Source organism: Oryza glaberrima, chromosome 3 (assembly GCF_000147395.1).
Source record: "Oryza glaberrima chromosome 3, OglaRS2, whole genome shotgun sequence".
Taxonomy (NCBI): domain Eukaryota; kingdom Viridiplantae; phylum Streptophyta; class Magnoliopsida; order Poales; family Poaceae; genus Oryza; species Oryza glaberrima.
Genome location: NC_068328.1, coordinates 9,429,278 through 9,448,056, shown reverse-complemented (window position 1 = coordinate 9,448,056; position 18,779 = coordinate 9,429,278). Strand labels below are relative to the sequence as shown.

Sequence of the window (18,779 nt, the reverse complement as noted above, 5' to 3'; positions counted from 1 at the left end):
TACTTCATCCGTCCTAAAATATTGTCAATCTTATCCTAGACAATGAATCTGAATAGAGGCAAATCTCATCCTAGTAGTATTTTGGAACTGAGATAGTAAATTCTACATTCTTGGAGATGGGTTGCCAACAATGTGCAATGCTTTTTTATAGCCAAAATATTACTCCCTCTAACCCCTAATATAAAAAACTAGGACCGCATGGGATATTTCCCAGTACTACGAATCTGAACAAACAGTCAGATTCGTAGTACTAGGAAATGTCACATCTAATCCTATGTGCTTATATTTTAGAACGAAGAGAGTACTTACTGAGATCAATTCTTGATTTTGACCATACAATAGAAAATATCAAAATATTATATTAAAAAACTAGCCCTTGGGAGCGTTCAGTGGTTAGCTAGTCGCAAAGCACGCACCCACAGGTGGACAGGAGTATCAATTGGCGTCCATCTCCATGGGTTTTGCAGCAATAGATGGCCATTGCCCAGTACAGAACCTGAAGTTTTCACTTGGTTTTTTTGTTGTATAGGGTGCCCTGCTTCACTGGAGCCTGTGAACTCAAGCTGACCATGAAAATTGAAGGGTTCAACCACCGAGTAGCTTAGCTGTATCTTGCTGTTCCTCTCGAGTCTGTAGGATATGTGGCAGAGGAGCTGTGATTTTGATCATCTGCTAAGAAAATTATGACGAGTGTAAGCTAAGCAAGGAATAGAGCAATTACAATGATTCCAGTCAGGACGCAACATTGAAGGTCACTTTTAGGTTTCTGGATCTTGAGTTGTCCTTTTATGAGTGCTAGTCCTCAATTACATGAATGCTTATCGTTAACCATTATCTTCGGGAATATATTGATGTACAATAGCCAATTCTTAGCGCGTACAGTGTCCAGCATATTGAATATCACCTCCCAACTGCTTTATTCAGGCCCAAGTTTTAATAGAAGGAGCGAGCTGTATTTCCTTTTTTTGGAAAATATATTTTGCAGGCTTGCAACTTAATGAGGCTCACTATTCTACTACAAATTTGGGCCCTACTATCATATTCTAATTATGTCTTTCCACCAATAAACAACGGAATATGTAATTTCCCCACCTTCGATATATGAATTTAACCCCAGTTCCTGGGATTGAAAGCTATTGTACGAGTCAGGTAGAGAATAGCACCCAAATTCAATATGATTCATTTTACAGTACCTCATTTGTAGTTGGATGACAAAGAACTAGCCAATGTGCATGTAGGTGGTACCCACAATCTCCAGGGACAGGTTGCAAAGGTCTCTCATAACCTCTAACAAGAGCAAGAAAGTGAGTTAAACTAAATGCAAAGATATGAATTCATATGCAAATCTTAAACAAAGGCATCAGACGTACTGCCTTAAGCAAAAATGAAGGATGAAGGAATTACCCATCATATGCAAAAGAATCAGCTGTACTAGTAGGTTCTGGTTCATCAAATTTTGGCTGACCACCAATGCCATATAGAGGGTCATCTGTTCGTGGATTCAAGAAAAGAAAAGATCGCATGAGAAACCCTTCACACCTATCCAAAATATATGTTTATTTAAAGAGTAAATTGCATCGGTAGTACACGAACTTGTCAGGTAGGTGCAATCTAGTACATAAACTTGTAAAACGCTCGTTTTGGTGCACGAACTTGTTTGGTGCGTGCGAACAAGGTCAAAATCGCACTGCAAGGTTAATCTTGCTGATTTTGTTGTTGATTTAAACTCTATGTAAACATTAGTCTAAGAAGGATAAACATATAATAAGGCATAATGATTGCATAAAAAAATAAAAATCTGAGTAATGATACAAGGGACTGAAACAAAGAAAGATAAAGTGGAATCTAAGTTTACAAATATAACCTTTATGTACATGCAAGTCATCTACTAATTTGTAATTTATAATGTTCAACATAGAAAAATCGGTCTTGTCACGCCATTTTAGTCTTAGTTTGCACGTACCAAGTTAAGTTCATGCACCAAAACAAGCATTTTATAAGTTCATACACTAAATGGCACGCACCTGACAAGTTTATGTACCGTAATGCAATTTACTCTTATTTAAATGAATCTGTGTCTATCATAATGATGATGATGATGATGATAGGTCAATGCTGCAAGTACTATTTTGAGGACGCAGTAATCCAACAAGTGCCTTTCTGACAACATGGCGGACTTTCCAACAGCAACTCAGTGAGCAAGAGGAGCAATTCTACGGTCCTTGAGGAGGTACCGTAAAATTACTTGAGCAAGAGAGTTACCTACAAGAGGATGCCCAATGTATGCAAGGTGTATCCTAATTTGGTGTGGGCGTCCTGAATGAATTTCAACCTACATCAATCAACGAAACAAATATCAGATGATGACACAGAAAAATGCAATATTTTGTCATGGCATATGCAATCGACCAACATGGATAGTGCTACATATGTTTCAAAAAAGAAAGTAATATATTACCTGGATCAATGTATGATTATGGATTTTAAGTCTCTCAAGAACACGCACTTTGCTCATTGCTGGTTTCCCTGAAAAAAAAAACAGTCCAAAAAATAATGCATATGAAATAATGATTATGCTTTCCTCAGTATGAACTGCATCATCAGAAGTACTAAACTCATCCTTTACTCCTTATTGGCCTTTTCGCCAATTCAATGTTAGACCAGTAATGTGGTAGTGCAATAACCTGAGGAACATGCTGCATAAAGCCCCTCCGCGACACCAGGATAACGAACTAATCCTATAGGTTGGGTAATCATAACCTACAAGGCATTGGAAACAAATTATGCCTTATATAAACAACAATATTACACATGACTGATCTGGAAGGACAAATGGTCACAAACAAAAGAAATGCGAATATAGCTTGATATTGAATAGAACAGAATTCAACGTATTGGAAATTTGGAATTATGTGGTTAGGGAAATTTGATCCTTTTCCAACTCCTCTAGAGTGGCATACTGACTATGTGGCCCTAGGGCACCATGTGTTATAGACAAGGGGTGAAAAAAAATGCTGAAATGCCCTCTAAGTAATAGCAAACAATAAATTTCCCATAACAAAAATGAGGGGGGAAGGTCAATACCTCATCATTTTCAAGGATACCAGTTACTAGTGCTCGATAGAACTTTGAAATTTTCCGCGCTTTGCAAATATCTGTTTCATCCCTATAAATATCTTAAACAAGATGAAAAAATAGCAAGAATATTTTTTCGAATTATGAAAAAGAGTAGTTTTATACCTGCTCTTTCCAGCGTTTGTAGCGCCTTCAGCAAAATAAGCTGCAAGCTGAGCTTTGGCAAGCTTTGTTTTTGCACAAAGCAGTAAACCTAGGATACAACACATAGATTGTGAGATAGAAAGTCATCAAAAGGTAAAGTGAAAAATCCATAAACTCCTGATAAGTCACCTGCTGTTTCAGTTTGTCTCACTTATCTCATTTTCTATTTAAGCAAAATTTGCTACAGGTTAAGTATGCAGTTTCCACCTCATGACACATGTTCATGCTATTTCTTAATTATGTTGTTATTCAGTGCATGTTTCATTGATACGAATACTTTTTTCAATTATTTCAGTGACTGCAGTGCTTAAACTACATGATTTGAGCCTGAAACATCAAACTGGAAAGATATGCAAACGAGGGAGTGGGGATTATGGATTTTACCCAAAGCTAGAACGAAACGAAGAAAAAAAAGGAAATCATACGAGCTTGTGCAGTTGTGCTGATTCTCAGTAGTGAACAAACATCTTTCTGCAATTCACATTTCACTGCAGAAGTGTTGTTTATAATATTAGAGGAACAAGTCCTATGAGCAGCACTTTATGTTTATATCATATGGTTCAGTCTCTTCTGACAAACTAGTTTGGTGTCGAAGCGAATTGGCTTTAATGCCCAGGAACAATTTATAAATTTTAGACTAGACCACTAGTTTGACTGATTGATGGTCGGTGAACAAAAATTTACATCCACTGGAACTCAACTGGGTGTCAATGCTCCAAGGTTTCTGAGCATGAACAGAACAAAAACAGAGGAACAAACCTGATGTGCCCCTTCCGAGTCTATGAACAGGTACAGGGTGTGATTGTGCATCTTTTCGCTTTGAGCAGAATGATGAAGGCATCTTCCAGTCTTTCAATTGAAGTTGCGCTAAAACAGTACGCTGTTGGAAAAGTCCTTTAGGAAGAACTTGCAAGCCAGAAGGCTTATTAAGGGCTATCTGAAAAAATTAGGCATCAGTAAAGATTACTTTTATGCATGATTGGTGATGTTGGCTCTTCACAAGTAGACCAAGGTATTAAAACTCTGAGGTCTAACATTTTCATTTTACAAACCATAGACAAGTAACCTTATTCTTGTTTTGTATGCCAAAACCATACAGTATTTTAAATTTCAAACTTGCGAATCAGCTAGGATTGTTAAAACGCCGAAAGATGGAAAGAAATGTCCTAAAAGTTTGCCACACATACTTAGCAAGGATATTATTTTCATTTTACATACCATGTCATCATCCTCATAAAGCACATCAAGTAAATGTGGTGCGAAGGGCTCCTGCCATGGTAAGCGATGATATACCAACTTAGAACCCTCCCTGTAAAATAGAGCATCATAGCATCATGGTCTTCATTTATGAAGGAAACAATGTGTTGCCCAAAAAATTAAGCAAGATAACTATGATAGTACAATCAGTGGATAGAGCTACCTGAGAATCATATCTGGATCAGTGGCAACTTCACCATCTACTGTTATCTGCAAACAAAAAAGCAAAGCTTCAGCCTCTGGTCGTAGTTGGGAAAATATCTAGCCTAATAGTCCAAAACTTTCTCATTTGCCTATACATGTTAATTAAATGAATGCTCATATAAGCATGTGTATAAAAACACACAATAGCTTTAAGAGGACCATAAAAGTTGGTGAGCCATAGCAAATAGATGCATGTTCACTGTAAAACTAAAGGAATTATGTATATAGAAAGACAAAGATAGAAATGAAAAACTTCTGCTTGTTAGTAATGCAAACTCAGCCAAATTATTTAGAACATAATACAAAAAAGAGAACACATGAGCAAACTAGTACTGGCTATTTTACTAGATGACCTACCTGCCCATCACGAATCCTCTTAATCCACCTGCAAAGCGCAACAATACAACATCAAATCAGCACACTATCCCAAGTGAAATCAGATTCACTGAAGGGAAATGAAACGGCTAGCCACAGTGGCCAACTGGCCACCATCTGATCACGGAGATTTGGGGAAAAGCGTGCTCGTTACCCTGGCAATGGCGCGGAGCTCTTGTAGCTGGTGGAGTAGAACTCGATCAAAGTCGTGGTGGCGCCTGCATCTACTTGTACATGAAAGAAATCAGAAGAAGCGAAGGAAGAGGGCGGAGGCAGAGAAACGCTGAAGAAGGCGGGGGAGCAGGAGAAGCGAACCGGCGCATCGGAACGTGTCGATGTAGGAGATCCCTTCGTTGAACTCCGGCCATGGCGTCCCGAACGAGTAGAGCGCCCCTGGCGGCGGGGCATCTTCCGCCGGAATTTCTCCGGCGGCGGCGGCGGCGGCGGCAGTCATCGCGTCCGGGACAGGGAGTGAATGAGAGGCAGAAAAGGGTACAATTGCATTTTGGTCCAAACCTTTTGTGTTTTGAAGATCTCATGGGAATCTGGGCGATCTGGAACGTCCATTGGCCATCCTACGGCTACGGTGTACATGACTAAACTGGGAATGCCATCTTGACTCTGGATCCAAATTGGATGGATGAACTTTAAATTTAACAATATTTGGAATGATGTACCAATAACTACCAAATATATGAACTTCCCCGCTGTTGTCGAAGATATTTCTAGAACAATAGCTGAGTATATATATACATGAAGTGGGGATTCAAATTCTCTTTGAAGAAGAATAACATACAACAGAGCTGTAGTTCACATGTCAAGAGTAGTCTTGCAATTTATTCACCCATTCCTGGGGCAGTATTCCAACACCAAAAAAATCTCACAAGAGTAGACATACAAAGCTACAGCCAAGTTTATCATGCCTAGTGCCGTCGTTACAAACGCTGATTCGTACAGTTCAAGAATCATCACCTTAATTCTCTATAATGGTGGCAGAAAGAACATAGAGTTCTCATGATAATACTGGAGGTTGTTGCCGGCTACAATGCTGGAATTTCCTCATCTCATTTGGGCAGTCAGCATTAAACAGATGTCACGAAGGAAAAAATGATGAGACTTTTACTTTGCTTCTCAGGGTGGTAAATGATGCTTTACTTCAATTATTTCTCATTGGGTCTGGGAATCCTCTTGTAGTCATAGTTGTTTATGTCCACCTTTTGCTGCAAAGCCTAAATACAGGGATGCAGTTCATGAATTAGATCAATCACTATAAGATGGCACACCACACATCAAATCGGCCACTTTTCACATATCAACACAATAATCACCTTCAGCTCATCCTCTAGTGAAAGCTTCTTAGGCTTGTAGGCTCCTTCCACCGGTCCTGTTCGGCTCAGGGCTTTTGTTGTTTCTACAACCTCCCATTCCATGTCCTCCTTTTCCTTTGTTACTTCTTTGCTGCAAAATGCAAATGAAGCAGCACTTAAAATTGTGAAACACGATGGCTAAATAAAATCACATATATTTATTAAGACAATTGGTTTAGCCAAGTCTAGAAAGGTAAACATGGTTTACCTGCCCTGTATAAGATGAGCGAGTCCTACTGCACCAAACACTGTCAAAGAGATAAGTGGCAGCCCATATCGAACAAATGGATGTTTCCGTCCCCACCGTTTGAACTGTGAGGTTTGTCGAACAATCTTAGCTGCTGGTTCCACTGGATCAGCTTTCTGAGTTGTTTCCATGGCAGAAATTTACTGAAAAATGTTAAAAGAAAGTTAAAAGAAATGGAGCATCTTCAAACTGAACACTGTCAGTTATAGGCAATGTAAGAGAGAAGCATAAAAGTTCTTGCATGGTAATATTCTATTTTAAAAGTGCAAAACTATTTGACTGTATGTATACAAATAAACATCAAATATTCAAAACATTCAAATAGCCCCTCATGGCCTAGGAGGAACACAATAACATATCAAATGAAAAGATAAATGCATGTCCAAACGTATATGAACTATCCTGATTTATGCAGCAGCATTATAATCAACAGAAAAACCTAAATGCTGCCACACAGCAAGATTTTGCAACAGAATATGATGGACAAAAGCCATTATTGTAGCTTCAAGTTGAGCCATTATTGTACTGAATAGCAGAAGTTGTGCCAAAGAGTATGTTGGCTAAGCATCAGGAGCCAGCAGATGAACCCGCCCCACTCATTCTTGCGGCTAGACGGCTAGTGTGCCCAGCAACAGCAACAAAACAAAACAATATTATGGTCTTCTAATTTAAGTACTAACCAATAACCATGCTAACTCTGCTAAATATGTGCACTGATAAAGTACCAACTCTGATACAAGCCTACCAAGCTTCACAAATCCTTAAAAAAAATGTTCAATCATGAAGTAAGAACCATTCCTGGATTGAAATAAACCAAATCCTAAATCAACTATGAATTAAATCCTAGTTTCCTAATTCATTCCTAAATCCTAAACATAAACCATCTACGGGCAGGGCAGGGAATGAGGGGAAGAGTTACCTTCGTCCCTCGGGCTTCGTCTGGAGCTCCGGAACGGCGCCGCCTGGCGCTGGCGCTGGCGCATGGACTGGAGGCGCCGAGACACCTAGAGCGGGCCGCCGGCGCTGGCGCGTGGAGGGGCCGAAGCAGCGAGGCGGCGACCGCGCGACTGGGACAGGGGACGGTGGCAAAGCGCGACGCGGCGACGGGCGACGGGCGACGGGGCGACGGGCGGGCGTGCGCGGGCGCAGGGCGAAGTCGCCGGCGCGGCGCGGCGCGTCGGTCTCCTCCCTGGTGGCCTCGGCCTGGCGGCTGGAACGCTGGATAGGGAACGAGATGAGGGTTTAGGAAGTTTTTGGGCTTTTTTTGTTATTGGGCCAATGGGCCTCAAATAGTGAGGAGAGGAGGATGGTAAGCCTTATAGTTTGGGCTTCTTTTGAATGGTAGACATTTTTCTATTTTTCTTTTTTTTTTCTATATAAGTATATACTTTATATATGTATTTTTTCTTCAAAAATCTTGGATATTCATTTGAATACCAATGAATCATGGTGGGCCCGCCCGAGTCGAACCACCAAGCAAAGTAGCAATAGAAGCAGCTGTATCGGTGTATCGCTCCCTCTACCATTACTGTTGTACTCCCTCCATTCCAAATTAATCATCATAAAATCTTTTTGAGAATATTCCAAAATGATCATCATATTTGTGTTCATTCATTATATTTATTTGTTATTTGTGCATTGAAGTAAATGAATATTGATGCATGCACCCATGCACAAAGTGTTTTGATTTGCTATTGGCTAAAAAATAGTGAGGAATGTGTATGCATCGAGTTTTTTGTCAGAATAAATGTAGTATGAGAGAGTTATTATATTTTCTTGGTCTTAATACACTCATGTAATATGATTATCAATTTGGAATGGAGGTAATACACATTGTGCTAAACTGAACTACATCTATGCTGTTCAAGAGCATGATATAGAATCTAACATAAAATTGAATGCCTCTAATCGTTTTCTCCATATTCTAATCCGAAAATGCATGTACTTCCCCTTCCTGCCATATTATCTATTGAAAAATTACTTAAAAATGAGTTTGACAAGATAGGGACAGTAAAAGAATTCCTCAGACAATGTTTGACAAAAATGCTTCGAAATGGATTATTTTTCGAGCCACCGAACTTGACCAATAAAGAACTCCTCAGTAGCAAACTGAGGAGTCGTAGAGAGCGGTCAACAGCCGGAGGAGGTGAGGAGTGCAGGATCAAATTAACCATGATAACTAATGTACAGCAGACAATGTAATTAACAATTTTTCATCCGTAAATATGGCCAAATTAGCCAGAAAGAGTGAACGACATGTCAGACGAACAGGAACAGCCAAACTGATAGCTTGCCATATTGCTATAGGAACAGAAACGCATGATGCAATGTAATCTAACAAACTGTAACACAAATCAATAATGATTAACCGCACCATATTCTTATGTTAGTTAGCGACCAAGAACACTGGCTGTCCCTGCACAGATGAGTGCTGTGACCCATCATCATAGCAGCGTGAAGAACATAGGAGTATCTAAAAACGACATGCAACGTAGTAAGAAGTTTAATCAAATGTTATATAGCTATCACTGAGCTCTACCAGAGTAGCAGCAGCGCACCCAGCAGGTGACGTGCAGAACTTTTAAATAGCCCTTTTGTACATTGAAATGAGCCGGCACATCAACCGCACCGTAGCATCCTTCTTCAAGAATTTGCCTATACAAATACTAGCGCAAAAGAAGCCAGCTCGGTCCACCCGCTGTCAACAATGTCCGCCGGTGAGAGCCGACGAAAGCTATCTTTCTGTGGTGTCTGTGTTAAGTAGTATCGTCTCGTGTCTATACTGCTTCTGATACTGATTTCCTGAATCTGAATGCGATCAGGCCAAGTCCGATATGTCCTGCTCCTCTTCTTTAGCTTTGTCAGGTACTGTTGTTTCTTCTGTGAGTTCGGAGGCAACTTCAATGGGTTCTGGTACAGGGTTGATAGGGCCCTGAGGAATCCCAAACAGGGTGGAGAAGATCTGCCTGTGGCACTCGTCGCAGAAACAGAAGTACGAGAAGTGGCCTTCATCGAGAAGTTTGTGCACTGTGGCTCCTGGAACCACCCGCCTGACGTATTCAGTAACTGACGGTGGCACCACCCGGTCATCCATCCCCTGTTAAGACAAATTGGTGGCGTTATTGCTTCAAGAAGATATTGGTAACATGAATGCAAGATATCGGTAGTATGATCTTGGGAAAGGATGGTGAAGCAAGAAATATACTGGACAATTGTAGTCCACATAGTGGTAACTTGTGTAATTAATAGTGCCTGTTCAGGATTGACTTTTAGCATGTATAAAACTCAAAATCTAGATTCTCAGTGATATGCCTCAGTATTCCTAAATGATGCAACCCAAACCATTACAAGTGGCCTCTCTCCTGAGCTACTGTAATTCGTTTTCTAACAGGTACTCCGTATTACTAAAGCAAGTAGGAAGCCCAGATTAAAGTTGTTTAAATGGGGGAATCATCACATGAATTGAGCACCAGTGTATGTACCTCGACTAATGATGATAATGGACAAAATGCTCATGTTTTATGGAATCACATGGTCCATAGACCAACCCTAAACACACTAAACTCAATTCTGTATGATACCAAACTATGACTTGAGTAATTATAATCTGTTTGTTTTGTCTTCTATGAACAACTGCCATCAAAATGCCAAATCAATTACAAATCAATAAATCATTTTAGAACATATTACAAACCTGCCATATGTGTATTGGGCCCAGAAATCCCACCCACTCCCGTTCAGCCTGACAGAATAGAGATTTGATCAATTCAAAAAAGCTCAGATCCTCTCTCTTCTGCATTTGAATGTCTGACAAGCTGAATCCCCAATCTGATACTTGCAGTACAGCTTCCTCTACAAAAGGCTGTGCATCTCCTTGGCGCACAGACTCTGCAACATCCTTTTCCCAAAATGCATTGAACATAGGACTTTCCAGTGAAGTTTTGTCCTGAGTAATGCACATAAGATTATTATTTGGCATGATGAAGGGTCAATGCTTTTGTAAATCATCATATGTTTCAAAGCTTCATCAACGGGATAAGTGCCAGGGAAAAAGGTTCTAAAATTAGCATCAAGCAGCCATGCATAGATGAATTAATAGCACCATGCATCACAAAATTGTTGAAGGTGCTGCTGTCCTTTGAGGAATTGATGATGCAATTACAGTAGTACTAGAACCAAATAACAGATGTTCGGGGTGAATCTGAGAGCACTTGGCTGTACAGGCGTAAAATAGGAATAGTTGTTAACAGTAGATAGATAAATGATAATTCACACAATAGCTGAAGCCTATGAAGTTGTGTTTATATGATAACAATAACAAAATAAGTTTATTAGCTGATATTGAGTAAGCAAAATCATTGGAAAGTGTGAGGCACAAAATCATTAGAAACAGGTGGTCATAAGTTTTCCATCTTCCTAACCACCACCCTATACCAACTCTACTGTACCATCTTCTGAGGTACAAATGATGCATATGCTACATGCTCTCTCTCCAATGGATAATGACAGAGATATATAGTACAGCAAATATTTATAGGGCAGGCCCATGTCATTTCAAAGTAGTACCGTAAGTTAGCATTGGCACCTTAAGAGTGCAATTAGCATTGATATCAGCGTACCTTCTTCCCCAGTGAAAGTGACAGCCAACTCTCAGGCTGCCCTTGCTTTCCAGAAAGGAAGCTTCGGTGATAAAAGAGAGGTAATAGGGCCGGAAACCTCCGAGCTAAAATGTGCATTAGTTTCCGCTTGGTTGACCACCTCTCCCATGTTTTGCGTCTTTCTTCCTTGGTCATCTTAGAGTCGTATGGATTTGCCATAGGCGCGAACATTGCTGCACCTGGATTCATAACAGTTCATTATGAGCATTCAATCAAAAGAGCAGACTATCATTTGTGTTGTTCTAATACACACCTAAAAAGGGTTTTAACTTTTAACTGAGAAAATAAAGATTGAGAGTATAAGATGAAATTGAGATGAAAATAGAACTTGTCTTGATCAAATAAAAGGTGGTGCTCTGTTGTTGTTTGACTGTACCCAAATGTACCCATGCTTGACAAACAAAAAAAAAAATCCCTGGACAACTATAGATGTTGCTAATCTGATTCAATAGAACATTTCTGTTCTTATCAAGCCAGCAAGATGATTGCACTTGAAGTACTGAAATATACCTAACCATCATAAGTGCTGCGGGTAACAAGCTTACTAGCATGTATACTTTGTCTGGAATTAGGGTAAAAGTCACAAGTATTTCTAAGGGCGCTCCCAATTCTAGCCATCACATATAAACTACAATAGAAACTATTTGCCCAATCCATAGTTTCTACATAATTATATGGGACCAAATAATAAATTTCTCTATCTTTCTATCCCTATTATTTGTTTTGTCTCTAGTCTTGTGCCATAAACACTACTTCAACCCCCAATGCCATTTGTATAGTGTCTCATGCAAAACATAGTTTCACTTCATTAACTATCTTGCCACATCATATTCGGTCCTATATGGCAAGCTATCTAATGCAATGGACACTAGTTGACATGGACCATTGGGAGTGCTCTAAGTGTTTAAAGTCATAAGCACATGTAATGTAAAGATGGCCTGCCTAGTGTGATAGTGTGAAGTCAGCGCCGTCGTCAATTTATAAAATCAAGTAGCGTCTAATATGTACAGGACAAGTCTACAGATAGAGAAAATCAAATAAAGACGGCGAAAGTATCTGAGGCAGGTTACCTGCCACTCGGTCAGGAATGTGGCGAAGAGCACTCCAAGCATGAATGCTACCTGCAGAATATCCCACAACCCAGAACTTGTCCACAATCCCAAGGGCACCAGCCAAGTGAAGCATGTCATGTGCAGATGAATTCAGATCCCGGCCTGGGTGAGGATCACTTTCACCAAAACCAGGAAGATCATAGGTCACAAGTCGTGCCCCAAATTCCTCCAGGAGGGATGGTTTGATTCCTGGGATTCCTGCACACGAACAAACCATGTAGATCAAATATGTGATGTTGTCATGCTGTCATGATACGTTAAACCAAACAATGCAACATTTGGTCTTACCTGCTAACCTCGATGAAAGAAAAGAATGAGGAGCAATCAGTGAAAATCTTGCCCTGTCAGCTGTGACTCCTTGTTCTTTATAAGCCAGATGCCTTCCATCAGGAAGTTGAATTGTTTTGGCACTTGGGGGACCTATGTAGAGTTTCTTTGGCAGTTCTACTGGGGTATCATCAACACTCCCTACACCTAATACTGCATACAAAATATTCCTGTTAATCAAGCGATAAAAAAATGATCCCTTGCATTAAGAAATTGTTTACTTGGATTTTGCATTTTTCACAAATCAATTAAAGTCCATAGCGCATTGACAAAATGATTGTACAATGTGTAGCAGGTATATAGGAGGGTAAGGCAGCACTTCTGGGTAGAATTCTACATGCTAGCATGCATCGAGTTCGCGTATAAGCAACCAAATGCCATAAATTCAAAAATAAGAGGGCAAAAAGAATCCACTTGGCAAGCAATCTGTTGGCACCAAAATAGTAACATCTATAAAGCCAAAAAAAAAAAAAGCAGCTTGACTCAATAGTAAACGATTGACTGACCAATGACCACAATATTAGACATTAGGTTGACCCGCCATGAATTTCAAACTGCCCGTAGGCCACTGTGCATTGTACCCCATGAAGGCATGAACACAAGCGCACTAGGCATGGATCCCACAATAAAAAAAATCTCCTTGAAATAATTACACGCTTTAACCAATATATATATATATATATGGAGTAACGTTCACAACAGAAACGCCACATAAAGAGACAGATTGATTCTAAATCCAAACAAAATCTTAGGGGAAAAAAAGGAGCACCAAACGGTTAGTTAGATCCATCCCCTCTAATGACCGAACACTAAGCGTGCACGCTCATATCATACATCGTGATGCGCGACGGCATAAACCAAAACTGCACGCTGAGCCGTAGTCAGAGCCTCTCGCACGCAAGGCCGAGAAGATCGTGGGTGGGGGGGAGAGATCAGCGGGGGATTATACCGATGAGCGTGACGAACGCGACGGCGGCGACGACGACCCAGCACCAGACGGGGTCGCGGTCCTCGGGGAGGTACTCGTTCATGAAGCTGAGGCGCTTCCCCGCGGCCGCGGCGGGGCCCCTGAGCCGCCGCGCGAGCTCGCTGTCCTCGGCGCCGGCGAGGCTCTGCGCGGCGATGTCCCACAGCCCGCGGCCCAGCACCCGCAGCATCTCGGCCGTCGACTCCAAGAACCCCCTCGCCTGCTGCGCCCACCCTTCCTCCTCCACCGCCCTCCCCTCCCCATCCTCCTCCTCCCCCCTGTACCACCCGCCCCCCACCGCCGCCGCCACATTCGCCGCCGATCCCCCGCCCGCGCCGGGGAACCGCACGCCCGTCTCGCCCACCAGCGTGGCCAGCTCCTCGTGCCACGTCATCGTCGCCGCCGCCGCCATCACGCCGCCGCGGCGCCGATCACTTCGGCGAGAGTATCCCCACTCCCGTGTGGCTCTGTGTGTGCGCGCTCGCGTTTGGTGGGTGTAAAAGGAAGTTTCCCCGGCTGAGGAAGAGGGAGAGAGGGTTGAAACGGAGGCGGAACTGGAAAATAAATGAGTGGCTGCTGGGTGGGCCCCACTAGTACTACCGGTATGGATTTTCGTGGGCTTCTCTGGAGTGGGCGAGGGAGTGGCTGCTCCGGGGTTGCTGTCATCCTCCACGTTGGCGTCCACAGATCTACTGCCGTAGGATGTGAGGGTTGAACGACAACTGCCGTTATTGGACGGTCAGATAGCGGTCCATGGTGATGGGTACTCCTCCATTTGTGTACCAGCAAAGTTGTAAAAACGCCGCCTATCAAATAATCAATGTTGTACCGTAGTAACGTTAACTGTATAGAAATAATTAGGGGTGTTATTTTAGGAAATTTTAAGATACGATATATATATACTACTTCTGGCCTATATTTTACATTTTTTTCATTTTGTATTTTGTAGAAATTGAACCATTAATATCGATGAGAGATACCATATACATAAGATAAGTACTCTTACTACTCATACATATATTCTTTGCTATTATGTCATATATGTCTTTTTTTTCTTATAAAGTTTTCTCTTAAATTACTTATCCGATCTATAGTCCAATTACACTATTATGTTCATTGCAATTAAATCTTTATAACTTACATGATTATATTATGATGAAAAATATTTATGTTTGCAAAATACTTTTATTGTATATGTATGTTACTTTGACCATATATATAAATTTACTTTTAGATTTGATTAAATTACTTCTTATACATTCATAATGCTCTTAGTTGATTGATTTTATTATTGTTTTTAGTCAATTTCATAGTTTATGATGTTTAAATTAAATTTCTAGATAGACTTATATTTTTATATTTTGGATGGAATACAGAGAGTAAGAAGTTTTGATCTAAGAATGGTGGAAATTTTGTAACGACAAAAAAATAATAAGTAATGTAATTATATCAGGAAGCCCAATCGGTAGAGGTAAAGGTGAAAAGAAAATCGGTTTTTTAAGCGTGTTAGCGGGGGGCTAAACGAACACTCCGAAGTCCGAACTACTAGCACATGAATCACCAAGAATTTTGAATTGCGGCACTGTATTTGGTGAGTGGTGTCAGGCAAGCAGAGTGACGGTGCCGTTTGTTTCCGCCCTTCCAATTGCCTGTGTAAAAAGCAGCGTGTTGGTGTAGCAGAATCAGAGACGGCGGCGCAAGCCGACGCGCGGGAGCAGACAGTCGCAACGGGGTGGACCGGGCTGGCGGAGACCGACCCCGACCAGGCCAGCCACACCGCCTTCTCTCAGCCTCAGGTGGTCCCCACCCCCGAGCAACAACAGCACGGGCCACAGGTGCTACCGCCGTATACAGAGGATCCCGACTCCCGAGCCACCCACGCGCGCGTACCGGTTACGCTTCGGGCAGGTGGTGTGTGGGCCGGAAGTGGGCGCCCACCGGCCCCGGTGTGGCTGTTCCGCGGCGCGGGATCCCGTGCGCCGTGGCGCCCCGCCACGCGGCGCCGTCCGGCTACGGTCTCGTGGATCTCCGACGCTGGACGGCGTGGGCGGCGGCCGGTTTGCCCTTTTCTGCGCGAGGATTATTCCGTTTCCGTACCTCGCACCAGCTGCTGCCTGCTGCTGCTGCTGATTCCCTTCGGCGCCGCTGCACCGGCGGGGGCTTAGAGCAAGGTTAATGGTGCAGCCGGCTAATGACGGTAAAAATGACCACGTCAGCTTCTTATAGCTATAGCCAAAAGTTAACGTATACAATAAGCAGGGTTATACCGACTGCTATCCATTTTTTTAATCTTAAGCTTCCCCCATCCAATTCATCTTCTTGCTTGTTGCGGTACTGTACCTATTTTCCCACCTCCTGCTTGAATGGGTTGCTCCCAGCAACCTAGCGAGGATGTCTTTTCACAAGTTACGAGCATGACACAGATAGATTCCAGTTGCTAGCGGATTGACGCCAGCGGAGCCGGAGAAGCCGGCGGATGAGTGGAGCAAGGGTGAAGTAGGATGACAGGCAGCTGCACAGGGAACGTTGTACCGCCGTCACTCCAGTCATCGTTCGAGCTCGCAACTTCTCTCTCCGTTGCCACAACCCTCGAGCTAGCTGCTTCTGTCGCCGCCAATGGCACCGTCGTGTGACCTCGGAGCTTTCGTCACCACCAACACAGCCAACGACGTCCTCGAGCTCAGCTTATATCTCGCCATCAACGAGCTCTCTCTGCTATAGTTCTTGTTGCCTCGTCGGCGAGCTTTCCGCTCCGTTGTCGTCGAGCACTTCGCACTCAAGCTCACCACGGTGGTCGCCGTTGGCTGCCTCTGCATTCTTGGCCGGTTGCCGTTGCTTCATCTTGCCATTTCCGCTTCGCCTCAACTCGCGTGGACCCACAACTGCGTGGCCCAATCATAGCTAACCTGGTGTTGCTGCACTGCGTTGGAGCGCGTGTGTAGTCGGCGATAATTTACTCGCCGGCTCACGCTCTCTCTCCTGCCCAGCTCATCAACAAATCTAACGTGGCCGTTTTATCGCCGGCTAAAACAGCCTATTATACTTGCTCTTATCGTGCCACGTCGCGGCGTGTAGCGGTTAGTCCTGCGTGGACGAACGTGGCACTGCACGAGACAGTCGTGGGAACGTGAGGTAGTACTTGTTCTCAGCTCATGTTGGGAACCCTTCCTCCTCGACATAGAAAACGAAGTTTGTTTTATTGCATGATTAATTAAGTATAAACTAATTTTTTTAAAAAAATGGATTAATATGATTTTTCTAAAAAACTTTCATATAGAAAGTTTTTTATAAATCACATCATTTAGCAGTTTGAAAAACGTGTGCGCGGAAAACGAGAGAGGTGGGTTGAGAAAATGAGGGTAAGGGCATGTACAATGGTTGTCAATAGTGGTCTCTTAGCGTTGCTAATTAGGAATACTTGTTGACATGGAGGAAAGAGAAAGAGGAGAGACAAAACATCGTTGTTATGCATGACAATGGCTTAACAACGACTCTTAGTCACTATAATATGGAAAAATGGAAAAATGGTTGCATGAGGATAAACAGATGGAAAGAATATTAACAAAAGGAATTTTTTTGAGTTAATGATTAGAGCCTTTGTTGTCTCAACTATTGTAAAGACATGGTCTCTAAATAATCTTGTATTATTTAAGAGACCATACCCGTCTCTACCATTGAACATGCCCTAAGAACACAATCCTTTTTCTTTTCTTTCCTAATAAAAGTGTTGATGAGATCGTGTAATACCAAGGTCTCATTATTTTTAAATTAAGATAAAGATCTTATCTTGATTTTCATGTTTTTTCTAAACAGTTAAAGGATGTATTTAGTGTAAAAACTTTTTATATCTCTTGAAAAAAACTTTTATATAAGTTACTTTAAAGGCAAAATTGGTTATATAGCATCGAAAGTTCACGTTTTTGGTTTTATAGCACCGAAAGTTACCAGTTCACTTTAATAGCACCTAAAGTTCACCATGTTCCCATTTTTAACACTTCCATCAATTCTCGATCGTTTTCCGTCCGTCTTGATCCAGCCACACACACGATATGACGTTTGTACCCCTCACAAGTACAAATATAATGCATGTCAATGAGGGGTAGAAATGTCATATCATGTGTGTGGTTGGATCATTAACGATCAAGACGGACGGAAAAATTGACGGAAGTGCTAAAAATGGGAACAGGGTGAACTTTGGATGCTATTAAAGTGAACCGGTAACTTTCGGTGCTATAAAACCAAAAATGTGAACTTTCGATGCTATATAACCAATTTTGCCTATTTTAAAATATCAAATAAACATATTCTTCAAATCTATAATAATAAATGACATGGCATAAGGATATATATTTGTTGCATGTGATGTGCTAATAAGATACTCCCTTTATCTCAAAATAAACCAACATCGTAGGATGCGACGCATCGAGGATTATTCAGATTCGTTGTGGTCATATTTTTATTTAGATTGAGTTTTTTCTTGCAATGGATGGGGGTATTTCTGATTCCCAATTTTTTTTTTTAACAAACAACACTAGACGGTGCGATGATTCGTTGATTCGTTGAATAGAGCAGAAAAAAAAATACAAGACTAGTACCCTGGAAGGCAATAGCCTGTGTCGGAGGGTGAACTCCTCAAGCAGGGGATAGTGAGGCCCCCCTTTGTTAGTTCGGTCAGGGGCAGCAGGTGAGAATCGAGGACTTTGTGGAATGGCGTGAAGTGGAGGGGGTCTGGCCCCTCAGGAACGAGGAGACAAAAGGGGTTTATACAGGTTCGGGCCGCTGAGAAGCGTAATACCCTAGTCCTGTGATTGGTTGATGAGTGTGGGTTACAAAGTACTTAAGTCGCGAGACCCAAGCATGAGTTCGCCAAAGAATCGCCCCCTCTCCCTCACCAAGCCTAGACCTCCTTTTATATCTCAAGGGGCTGGCACGTGGGCCTAGAAGTCTACCTAGGGATGAGGGAGGACATTCTCTACATTAAATGCA

The 18,779-nt window shown here is 42.0% G+C and overlaps 3 protein-coding genes across 3 annotated transcripts; all 3 read right to left on the bottom strand.

The window, feature by feature from the left end:
- Positions 1-528: 528 nt before the first annotated feature.
- LOC127766020 (RNA pseudouridine synthase 5) lies at positions 529-5,607 on the bottom strand. Its single transcript, XM_052291021.1, has 14 exons — positions 5,431-5,607; positions 5,270-5,339; positions 5,098-5,125; positions 4,700-4,746; positions 4,498-4,588; positions 4,039-4,216; positions 3,241-3,328; positions 3,085-3,166; positions 2,685-2,760; positions 2,459-2,526; positions 2,263-2,332; positions 1,405-1,489; positions 1,194-1,287; positions 529-669 (listed from the first exon to the last, which is right to left on the bottom strand). Exons 1-14 carry the CDS (start codon positions 5,567-5,569, stop codon positions 586-588), a joined length of 1,200 nt encoding a protein of 399 aa, XP_052146981.1. The 5' UTR covers positions 5,570-5,607; the 3' UTR covers positions 529-585.
- Positions 5,608-5,877: 270 nt separating this feature from the next.
- Positions 5,878-7,940, bottom strand: LOC127766022 (uncharacterized). The gene is made up of 4 exons (XM_052291024.1): positions 7,649-7,940; positions 6,691-6,872; positions 6,444-6,573; positions 5,878-6,344 (listed from the first exon to the last, which is right to left on the bottom strand). Exons 2-4 carry the CDS (start codon positions 6,858-6,860, stop codon positions 6,276-6,278), a joined length of 369 nt encoding a protein of 122 aa, XP_052146984.1. The 5' UTR covers positions 6,861-6,872; positions 7,649-7,940; the 3' UTR covers positions 5,878-6,275.
- Positions 7,941-9,199: 1,259 nt separating this feature from the next.
- On the bottom strand, positions 9,200-14,328 carry LOC127767765 (uncharacterized). Its single transcript, XM_052293204.1, has 6 exons — positions 13,776-14,328; positions 12,788-12,979; positions 12,458-12,697; positions 11,349-11,566; positions 10,424-10,675; positions 9,200-9,826 (listed from the first exon to the last, which is right to left on the bottom strand). The coding sequence occupies exons 1-6, from the start codon at positions 14,203-14,205 to the stop codon at positions 9,548-9,550; spliced, it is 1,611 nt and encodes a 536-aa protein (XP_052149164.1). The 5' UTR covers positions 14,206-14,328; the 3' UTR covers positions 9,200-9,547.
- Positions 14,329-18,779: the final 4,451 nt, after the last annotated feature.